Source organism: Echinops telfairi, unplaced genomic scaffold, assembly GCF_000313985.2.
Source record: "Echinops telfairi isolate 266 unplaced genomic scaffold, ASM31398v2 ScPeMD7_3533;HRSCAF=4204_1, whole genome shotgun sequence".
NCBI lineage: Eukaryota > Metazoa > Chordata > Mammalia > Afrosoricida > Tenrecidae > Echinops > Echinops telfairi.
In genome coordinates, this window is record NW_022107432.1 from 9152180 (window position 1) to 9163787 (window position 11608).

The window sequence follows — 11608 nt, forward strand, 5'->3', positions numbered from 1 at the left end:
CCTTGATGGAGGGCCCTTTTTTGCCTTGTGTCTCAAATGAGGAGATTACTTTTAAGCGAACCAGATAATGAGCTGTAGCTTGTCGGGCGATGGCCTTACAAATGCAGTGTCCAGTTCCAGTGTTTATTAGTACCATTAGCATAGAATACTTTATGCAAGTGTTCATCAGAATACACATTTGGGCTCTTCACCTGTCTCTGAGTAGCTGCCTTGGTTCTTACTATTGAGGGAATGGTTGGTAGAGAAGGACCGGGGGGCAGATGGCCCAGGAAAGCAGAGCAGTGAACGATCCTCCCGAGAACTCAGCCGTGAAGCAGCTGCCACCTGTTGGTTCTAAATCACAGGTTTATTCTACCCCAGCCCTTTGCTTCTTTCAGTAGAAATTGTAACTCTTCAAGGATGCTCTTCTGTTTGAGGAAAATGATCTCTAGTAGCTCATGAAGTCCGAAAGTCACATTTATACCACCTGGACACCGCACATTCGAGGGCAGTGTAAATTGTCCCTGGGGAAGCACCGCGGCCAGACTTTTCAAAGGAAAGAAGAGAGAACCGAGCCTTGATTCAAACACGCCCGTGAAAGAGGAGGGTTGTTTCCTGTTTGCTTTAAGAAAGACCCAGTTGCTGCTGAGCACGGTCATCTGGGACATGACTCTACCTGTCTGTTTCAAAGCCATTTTAAAGGCCAAGCTTCACATTATTCTCATTCTTTGTTGCAAGGAAGTAGTTTTTTAAACAAATATTCAGTTACTTTGAATAGATATTTAAAACTTCATTAGTATATTCACTGCCATTGAATCAGTTCAATTCTGACTCATGGTGACCCGATAGGACACTGTAAAACTGCCCCCACAGGTTTCCAAGACTGTAACTTTTAGTGGGAATAGAAAGCTTCTTCTTTTTCCCAGGGAGAAGTTGGTGGTTTCAAACTATCAACCTTGTGGTTATTAGCCCAATGTTTAACCCACTATGCCACCAGGGGTCCAGTTCAGTATAATGCTTCAAGCGATTACTTTTCCATTATTGTTACTTTCCGAGTCAGCAATTGGAATGGCATCTTTTATTTCTGAAGGCGGAAGAGTCACCTCAGATAACGCTATCCACTTAAAGCACAGGAAAAAATATTAGTCTTTTAGAGAATGCCTTCCCAAAGCATAATTCAAAACATCCCTCTTTATTACAATTGAAATTGTATCTCATGAAAATATTTATATCTGCAAAACTTTTATTTTGAATGTAATCTAGGACCAACATTATCTGGTTCCTTAAGGGTAATTTTCTTTAACAACCCCCCTTTCCCTTTGCTTATTAGCAGCACCAAATTTTCTCTAACAAAATCAGTAGAGATTTTGAGTTACACATTTTAATTTACATTTTTCAGGTACACGTTTAGTCCTGGGAAAGTTTAAGCCTGAGGTTTAAAGCTGGACTTAGAAACGGCAACTAGGAATGGCTTCAAGTAAAACTCCTGAGTTCCCGCCGGAGCATTGTGGGTGCTTCAGGCCCTCCCATCTGAGTTGTAGGGCCACAGATGGGATTTGGTGGATTTCGTTTCAGGGCTCCCTTACTTAAAGTTGTCTGTGTACCCATTCTGAGCTCAGACAAATAACTAAGACACAATCGTATCTTAATTACCCTAAGCAAGAAGCTGTTATGTTTCATTTTTAATGTTCGTTTTGCTTTAGTATTTGCTGCGGGTTGGCAGCCATGAAATTCAGCATGGTGGTTTTTAGGAGTTGGACATTCACCTATTAGAAATGATTTGAAAGTATAAAATCATTTCTCGTGGGCTTTCAAAACAGATCAACTTTATGGAGAGTACCCGTAGTCTTCAAAATTGTTTTCAGGGCGTTGAGGGCCTGTAGCAAATTCAGGCGATAGGAAATCCACTGGTTGCTTGTTAGCGCTCTGAGAGAAGCCCTTTCAGATTTGAAAGCTACATTACTCATAGTGTGTCAGTACCTGTTCTAACATGAACCTAATCTAGAGTGACATGTTAATCCAGCCTTTAACAAATTGGTTTACCAGATATCAGGGATGCAGAAATTATAGTGGACTGTGAAATTTTTGTTGGTCACATTCATTGACCCCTTTAGATTCTCCCTAAGCCAAATTTCTTTAGAAGAAACAAAATGAATTTGTGAAGATTTCTGCCACAAATGCCAGTGGGCAGCAATTACGATGGGATAGTAAAGAGGAATCAATTTATGATATTTCCTTCGGAATGATCATATTTTTGTATGATTCCCTCAGCAAGTAGGCCAGCGCTTATTTTCATGGCTGCATTAACTTCTGAAGTATTTTTCAGTTACTGCCTTACTAATATGTTTGCATCGTAAGAGAGAGTTTTTTTTTTTTTAGTCCAGAGCTTCCGTATTATACTTGATAACCTTTATCTTTTTGCTACATGGTTTCCTTTGGGCCAAATTAGCATGCCAGCAGCCTAACGCGAATCATTGCAAACCCCCTTTTCTTAGATTTTACTAATTGCTGTGAACTAAGCAAGAGATTAAAACTGATTGCTTACGCGATTGCAGATTGCTCATCGCCTTGTCAATAAGCGTTGTTACTGACCATTCGAGGGTCTTTCTACCTTTGTCTGCAGTTTGGGGACTCCCAGCAACTGCGGCTCGTGCGGATCCTGCGGAGCACAGTGATGGTTCGTGTTGGAGGTGGATGGATGGCACTGGATGAGTTTTTAGTGAAAAATGATCCTTGCAGGGGTAAGGCGATGCTTATGTCAAGATAATCACACTGGTAACAAATCTTTCCAGCACACTATCAATTCTTTTCCAACATCAAAAACATCCTTGGTATAATTTGGGTCATTTGCTCCAAATAGTTTCACACTGATCTGTGAGCCTAAAGTACGAAAGTCATTGTTTGTTTCCTTCTCTAGATAAAGAGGGGCAGGTAGAGGATACATTCTAGAATAGGATTTCTTTTTGAAACCCCCTCCCACGTTTCTGATTTTTCTCATTATGTAGCAAAAGAAGGAGGAAAATTGAGGTGCTGAATTCTGAAGATACTGTTTAGCAAGTGTTTAAAACTGAAAGTTTTTTTTTAATGAAATGAGCTGAGGCAAGCAGTAATTTTAAAAGTAACAAATAATAACAATGTCAGTTTGGCGTGTGACTTGAAATTGCAGATTGGACAATTAGACACAGCTATAACACACTTGATATTGACTAACTCAAGGTCCCTAGGTGGGCTCATGAATCTTCCTTATTTTCCAGCTCCTACGGTGAACTTGTGGGGCCTGAATCAACTGACAGTAGCCAGCCCGTTACAATTTCTACTAGGCTCCATTTACTAAGTAGGCCCATTTTTCTTACTCTAAAGAGTAAATAAAAATTTAGAATAAAGATTTTTCTTTAGCCATAGCGCTCCTTTTAAACCGTAGAAACAGAGATCGCGACAGACCTTAGCACCCAGCAGGCTGCACAGCGAGAGGCAAAGCCTCCCCCAGTGGGGCTCACAGGGTTTTGTGCGGCCACCCAAGTACAGAGGTGCCTCTGTATGGTCAACAGGCTTTTCTGCTGAGACGATGTGGGTTGCTCTAAAACCATATGCAGTAACCCCGCTCTCTGCGAGTCCAAGGTAGACTGAGAGAGAAGTTAAAATCAGAACAAACCCTCCCGTTTTGTTGTACGGTTTGAAAATGCTGCAGCCTGGGGTATTGAAGCTCACTGATGAACAGAGGCTGTTGGAGTGTGTATCGTGTGTGTTCTGTTGGGTTGCTTAGGAAAGTTACCTGCTGGGGCAGTAACTGGGCAGATAACTCTCCTTTACCGAGTCAAACTTCTGAGTGCTTTCTTTCCTGACGCAACATGCTTCTGAAATGTGTGCTAAAGACCCTGCCCCTACACCGGTGGCACAGTCAACGACGGGACTTTGTTTCTTCTCCTGCTGGCAGTATTCTTTAATGTGATTGGTCTCCTGTGTCATTTTTTCCTAGTTCATCATCATGGGAGTAAAATGTTACGTTCGGAATCAAACTCTTCAATTACTACTACTCAGCCTCCTATAGGTTGGCAACCCCTCGCTTTGCCTCTCCCCACCTGTCCTCTCTCTTTCCTCCTTTTACAGTCTTGCTTTATCCGTTTTGTTTTAAAATAACACGCTTCACCCATTGCACATGGCTTAACTCATATCCAACTGGGCTGGTGCTTCCAAATTTGAATTCTGAAAATCTGGCACACCTCCGGTGTGTTGCAATGTCATGGAAGTCATCAAACACATGCTAACACAGTTGCTTACCTGGGTCCTGTGGAGTGGTCTCCGTGTGCCTATGTGTTTGTATGAGTGCTGCATCACCGATTGACCTCACGGATCCCTGGGTCTGGTGTTTGTCATTGCATGTTGGTAAAAAACAAACAAAAAAACAGAGCTTTCAAAGGCATAAAACCAAAACACTCTCTGCTCCATTGAAGCGACCAATCTGGAAGTTTCTTACATGTTGTCCTCATGATTAACAAGCCATCCCTCACTTTGTGTGATTTTTATCGCTTCGTTAAGCCCGATGTTAAAATACTGGCATTCTCCTTCGCACATGCAAACGACACAGTCCCAGCCTTGCCGGCTTGTCTTCTCGTGTGGTGAAAGGGTAAAGACACCGTGTGGGCATCAGTCCCGGGCAGGTTGACAATATTTTAGCATGGGCTTTCCATCATCGTGCTGAACCTTTCTTTAGTAGTGGTTATTCTTGCTGGTGTCTAGTGTTAGAATAAGCACACTTTGGTTTGTTTATTTATTTTCTCTGGGGCTCACTTGCCCCGAAAGGAATGCATTGAGCTTTTCGTGATGCAGAGTTGGAGTTGGCATGGCAAAAAGACGCTCTCGAAATCCTCCACGGGATCTCTGGTGCCAGGCGGCCGTTCTTCTCACACGCGACTGAGTGCCTGTTTCTTTTTTGCCTTGTTCTCTGTTTGTGTGCATTTTGGCCTGCGTCGTCCAGCTAAAGGCAGGACCAACATGGAACTGCGTGAGAAGTTCATCCTAGCAGATGGGGCCAGCCAGGGCATGGCCGCTTTCCGACCCAGGGGCCGCAGGTCCCGGCCTTCATCGAGAGGAGCTTCGCCCAACCGATCCACTTCTATGTCCAGTCACGCCGCTCAGGCGGCCTCCCCACAGGTCCCTGCCACCAACACGCCCAAGGTAAGGGGATCTGTCTGTCCTCCTAGCCTATCAGTGTCTGTGTTAGTCTGGGTAGACTAGAGCAACCAATATATAGAAACTCATATGTGTATAAGAGAGAGTTTTATATAAGGGGTAATAATTGCACGTTAAGAAAGCATCCCAACCCTGTCCAGTCCAAGCCCATAAGTCCGATATTAGCCCATATATCTGATACCTATCTATAAAGTCCTCTTCAGACTTACGAAACACATGCAATGATGCCGAATGCAGGACGATCACAGGCCAGTGGGTAGAAAGTCTTTGGATCCGGTGGTGGTGTAAGCATCTCAGCACTGGCAGGGGTGTCCACGTGGCTTCTCCACTTCCCAGGACACTGGGTCTATCAGCGTAGTGCCATGTGTCTTGTCCTCAGGGATGTCTCGCAGGAAGTGAGCAGAGAGAAGTCTGTCTCCCGCCTCTAAGAAGCAACTTTAGGAATTCCCAGAATTCTCAGAAGACCATTCCCACACAGAGGGCTCATTGGCTATGATCTGAGTGACAGACTAGACTCCACCCCTTCACTCCAAATCCTTTCAAGTCCCAAATTGACACTAGATTATGTAACTACCACATTGTCTCCAAAACACCTTTGAGCTATTTAGACCCTCTCGAATTAATTGCCTTTCCCCAATTGGTGTCCCTTCTCATAACGTGGGATGTGATGACACTGTATCTCTCTGTCATTTCCCACACTGTGGCAAGGGCCACAAATGAAGAAGCTAATTCTACAGCCATGTCTACCTTCTCTATATGGACCACATGACAAAAAGCATATTTGTGTGTGTGTGTGTGAGTGTTAGTTTTAAAAACTATATGCGTAAAAAAAAAAAAACAACTATATGCGTTTGTCTTTTGGACCATATAAAGATTGCCTATTTAAGGACTTTGGTTGCCATACATATTTATCATTTATTTATTTATTTAATTTTTAGAGCTTCACTCTTTTTTTTTTTTTTGGCATGTGATTTGCCATTGACCCTTTCTGCATATTTGTAATGATATCCATTCTTACTGTGAAATGTGACTCTTTGCTATGCAGACATTTTTCTGTGGCCCCGTTTTTTTCACCGGTTCTCCTTTATACTTGATTTGCCGTTGTTCCATACAGATTCTCCATCCTTTAACACGCAATTATGGTAAACCATGGTTGACAAACAGCAAAATGTCAACTCCCTGTAAGCCGGCAGAGTGCCCCGACTTCCCCGTGTCATCTCCAGAGGTATCGTAAGGCCCAGATCCTAGTCTAACAGCGTCTTTCACGGAAACAGTCACCACTAACCCTCCGCCACCGCTCCCGCCATAGACGTGCTTCCTGACACCCTTCCTTTGGTAGACAGACCTCTGTGCACTGAGTCCCGACCGAGCGTCCTTGGAGGCTGTCAGCGGAGGGCAGGGTACAGCTCCTTGAACAGTGTTGGCTAACAGACTCACAACTGCAGGCTCTGTGCTGTCTCTGCTCGCTTCTTACTCACCTTTCACTCTGCTCTGCTCTCACGAGAGTGAAGTAGAAATTATATCCAGGCAGAAGTAAAGTGTCTTATAAGGCAGATGATATGTTTTTTGCTAGGAGACACAATCTGGCTTTGGGCAAGAGTAAGAGGCAGTGTCATTTGCAAGACAATTGCCTAAATCAGCTGGGCTCAACCTTGGGACACGACCCCTTGGGGGGTCGAATGATCCTTTCACAGGGGTCACCTGATTCATAACAGTAGCCAAATTACAATTTTGAAGTAGCAATGAAAATAATTATGGTTGGGGGTCACCACCACATGAGGAACTGTGTTAGAGGGTCACGGCATTAGGAAGTTGAGGACCACTGGCCTGAATGGAAAGGCTGTTTATTGAGTGGTCCCTGTAGGTGACTCTGACATAAGCTCTCAGGTTATCAGTGTGGGTTCCGGGGATGCTGGGACTTAGCTAATCACTGCAATGTTATTAGGCGTTACTATTCTTATTACTTAAACAAGCATTCACTGCTTAATATATGTGGAAATTTAGGCTCAAAGATATTTAGATGGCATAAATATTGGCAAGATTGACGTATCAGATAATTTACCTTGAATCTTAAACAATTCTATTTGTTTTAAGAAACATTGGTAAGCATACATATCAAATGAGCTTATATTTGATTAGAATCACAATATTTAGGGGAAAAGACTATAGTTTATAGCATATACCTAACAAAACTCACTACCATAAAGTCTGTCTCATAGCAACACTTTTTATAAGGTCTCCAAGGCTATAAATCTTTACAGGATCAGACAGCCTCATCTTTCTCCCATGGAGTAGCTGGTGGGTGTGAACCACCAACCTCACAGTTAGTTAGAAACCTAATGGTTACCTGACAGCATCACCAGAGCTATCTTTCAAGTATCTTTTTTTTTTTTTTCCAGAGCCCATTCGCTGTCTGCACCTTGTAGTCCCTAGCGTCCCTCTGTAGGGGTGGAGTAGTTATCCTCTGACAACTTTTCAGTGGCCCCTACTCCTTTGGAAGTGCCATTGCTGATCACATTGAATGCAGGACTCTCTATCTCTGTAATAACCACTGACAGTCTGAAAATCACTAATGTACTCAAAATTGAACGTGCCTCCCTTTTCCTTGCCATCAGTCTCATACTGTGTGTGTGTGTGTGTGTGTGTGTGTGTGCGCGCGCGCGTCTCTTCTCTTTCATTATAAACTCATTTTCTTTTGAAAGCTCTCGTTGAATTCAGATCAGGAAATTAGGGAAGAAAAGCAAGTAAGAAGCAGCCCATGCCTCATTTAATGGAAAACTGTTCCTGTCTTCCCTCCTCCCTCCCCAAGAGGGCTAGTAGAAGGTTCCCCTGTTTGTCACGCGGAGTCCATGCAATGGGAGCAGCCCCTTGAGCTTTCTTCTCGCTGATTAAATGCAGGGAACACCCATACAAGGAAGCAAGCTCCGTCTTCCAGGATATTTGTCCGGGAAAGGCTTTCACTCCGGGGATGACAGTGGCTTGATCACAACGGCAGCTTCCAGAGTCCGGACACAGTTTGCCGGTGAGTGGGGTACATTTCTTTCACTAGCGGCTTTTGCAGTATCATCATATAAAGATGAAAGTCCCGTTTATGCCTAACCAGGGGAAACATTACTAATGGTCAGTAGTGCATTTTCTTTTTTTAAGGGCCTAATAAAGCCCTAAATACTCTCACTGCCTGCGAGTCAGTGCTGGCTCATAATGACCTTGTAGATCTGCCCCTGTGAGTTTCAGACACTTAATTCTTCACAGGAGTAGGAAGCCCTGTCTTACTCCCATGGAATGGCTGGTGGTTTTGAACTACAGACCTTGAGGTTAGCAGCCCAGTGCACACTCTGTCACCAGAACTCCTATGGAGCCCTTGTCCTCTAAAACATAGAAAAGAGACTCACCACCATTGGGTCATTCCTGACACATAGGGACCCTGTGTAGGGTTTCAGAGGCTGAAACGTTACAGGAACAGACCCGCAGGTACAAGTCCAGTACATACAGGTCATGGACGTCAATCACTAGAGAGATGAAAGAGAGACAAATTGGAAACAAATCAACAGTGCTCTAGCCATACATGCTGGGAGGTCTTGGCTCTTCTACCCGCCTGGAGACTATACTGGGCTTTACTTTGAGTAGTTGGGAAAACCTAGACTTACTGGGAGCTATACCAGCACTTCTTGAATTTCATCACAGGCTAGTGAACCTCTGAAGTGTCAAGTCTTGGATAGTTGTATGTGCTTTGGTTTACATATCATTGGCTGAACTCCCACTGAAATTTAGATCCACATTTATACTGCATGTATCCCGAGGTACACTTGTCAACCTATGATAAGCCTGCCCTTAAACGATGGATATATTCCTTGTGTCTGTCTGCAGTAAATGGAATCCTATCGTAAGTGGAGTAGGCCCAGATCTACCTTTTTTTTGTAAATGTAGCTTTTTACATACTGTGTTGACTGAGAGTGGGACGGCCTCCATCTGGGGAGCGGGGACAAGCCAGAGCAGGGAAGGAAGGGGTTCTGTGTGGTCTCCAGGTAAGGTCCTCCTCCCGTGAAGCCACAGGGACTTTCTAAGTGCCGCCTGGATATTCAGAAAAGTCAATGAGGTGGAAGGGGACATCCAGTCTCAAGGATCAGTTACACAGAGACCCAGTAATGAGGGTCGACTCATCCTTGCCCTCTCTCTTCAGATTCCAGGAAGACCCCCAGCAGACCGGGGAGCCGAGCTGGCAGCAAAGCGGGCAGTAGGGCCAGCAGCCGCCGAGGCAGTGATGCATCAGACTTTGACATTTCAGAGATCCAGTCCGTGTGCTCAGACGTGGAGACTGTCCCGCAGACACACAGGCCTACGCCCCGAGCAGGTTCTCGGCCATCCACAGCCAAGCCTTCCAAAATCCCCACCCCCCAGAGGAAATCGCCTGCCAGCAAATTGGACAAGTCCTCAAAAAGATAGTGCAATTGGTTCCACGAAGGCCCTTCTCCTTGAGCATTTATTTAAGTTTGAAAGATGTAAAATATGTAGAAATTATTGTGAAATATTGCAAGAGGTGAGCTTAAAATACTGCAGATGGCCTTATTTGTGTATTTGTCCTGTTCTTTTATCTGTGTGATTTCTGTTTGTTTTGTAAACTGTTCTGGGTCAGAGTCGTGTGAGGAGGAAGAAAGTTTGACATGAACTAACATTTCTGCATGGCAGTGTGTGGGGCACACGCTAAAATCAGTTATGTACGTCCAGGTGAGTCTGCTTCCCTCTGTCAGCCTCGTCGCGGCACGAGTAGCTCGCGTGTGAGAGATACCTCATGACATTTTCTTATTTTTATGAAAACTCTGAAAAGCCAAAACACATACAAGCAGGGATCTATTTTGAGACTATTTAAATGCAAACTGAAAGATGGGGAGGGCAGAAAGACAGACACATCCACACAAAGTTTCAGAAACAGTACCTGCCTTGAGAACTCCCAGGAAGTTAGCATTAAGTTAAGACTTGCCGTAGTCAGTTACCGTGCAGCGTGTCTGTGCCATTGCTTTCCGTAAGACCAGAGGCATCCTGGAGATTAGACCCATTATACTGTAAGAATATAATGATAAAGTGCATTCATATAAATGTTGAGGTTTTCTTTTGCTTGAGTGGAGGCTAGCACCTGTATCATTGAAATCATTTTGTATCAAAGCAGTTTTGCTTGCAGAAAGCTATGAAATAAAACATGTCCTTAACTACATTGCTATGGAATTAATTTTTTCCCCCTAGGGAAAAATCAGTGTATTTTTTTATGAGCAACATCACTTTGGAGAGACCAAAAGATACTTTAAATGGGTTTATTTTGATTTCTCATCTGAAATAATCATGTTCTGGTAATATATCTATATTTAATAAATATATATACATTTTAATTTATTATGTATACTCACATAATATAGAAAGATATTAGTATGCATTTAATAAAACATATTCACTTGATGAACATATGGATACCTGGTTATTTAAAGTTAACTTTTCTTTGTTGTCTGTTTTAGGGATAGGTTACATGTATGGTATACTTTTACTAATAGTGCGACAGGCTGAATTTGGAGCACATCAGAACCAGGGAGTTACCGAAACGGTGACGCTCTGGTGTCATAGTGCTTGAGCACTCGGCTGCTGACTCAGTGATGTGACAGTCTGCTCTGTCAAGGCCAAAGCCCAAGAGCTCCTTTGGGGCGTTACCTGTCCTGTACTACAGGGTCGCTGGGAGTTGGAAGGCATTCACCATATATATTCATCAAACATACTTAGAAGAGATGGAAAATTGTTACTCTGCGTATGGCTGGGCCTACTGTGCATCACTTTGCAAATGTGTTTTAGCAAATGGCTGTGGTGATGTTCCAAGTGACGGGACAAAATGATGTTTTTCCTGGTTGGCCTTTTTGAGAGAGGCTGTGTTAGTCTGGGTAGACTAGAGAAACAAATCCATAGACATCTATATATGTATAAGAAAGAACTTTGTATGAAGAGTAATTCTACATTAAGAAAACATCCCAGTCCAGATCAAGTCCGTAACCCTGATATTAGCCCATATGTCTGATACCAATCTATAAATTCCTCTTCAAACTCACACAAAACATGCAATGACTCCGAATGTAGGAAGATTACAGGCCAGTGAGTGGAAAGTCTTGTGGATCCAGTGGTGGTATAAGCATCTCATCACTAGCATGGGTCTCCACATGGCTCCTCCAGCTCCAGGGCTCTGGCCCCATCAGCATAGCTTCATGTGGCTTGTCAGCAGGAATATCTCACAGAGAGATAAGAGAGAAGAGTCTGTGTGTATATGGCCTCCGGTGAGCTATTTATCTCCATCCCGCCTCTAAATGAGGTCATCAAGCTGCGACCTGATTGACAGGCTAGACTCCCCCCCCTTCACAAGTTGACAGAGGCTACCACAGAGGCCGATAACTGAAGAGCCTGTAGTTTC

General features: G+C 43.7%; 1 protein-coding gene across 6 annotated transcripts in view; it reads left to right on the forward strand.

Annotated features, from left to right (window-relative positions):
* DST (dystonin) overlaps positions 1–10621 on the forward strand; it is a 527522-nt gene extending 516901 nt beyond the window's left edge. For 3 of the 6 annotated variants that reach the window (XM_045294845.1, XM_045294847.1, XM_045294846.1), the window contains 6 exons: positions 2603–2720; positions 3956–4027; positions 4955–5154; positions 6284–6394; positions 8068–8191; positions 9350–10621. In XM_045294845.1, the coding sequence (XP_045150780.1) occupies positions 2603–2720; positions 3956–4027; positions 4955–5154; positions 6284–6394; positions 8068–8191; positions 9350–9612 (888 nt within the window). In that variant the 3' untranslated portion in view covers positions 9613–10621. The remainder of the gene's footprint in view (positions 1–2602; positions 2721–3955; positions 4028–4954; positions 5155–6283; positions 6395–8067; positions 8192–9349) is intronic. The other 3 variants (XM_045294848.1, XM_004696339.2, XM_045294849.1) reach the window with 2 other exon arrangements.
* Positions 10622–11608: the final 987 nt, after the last annotated feature.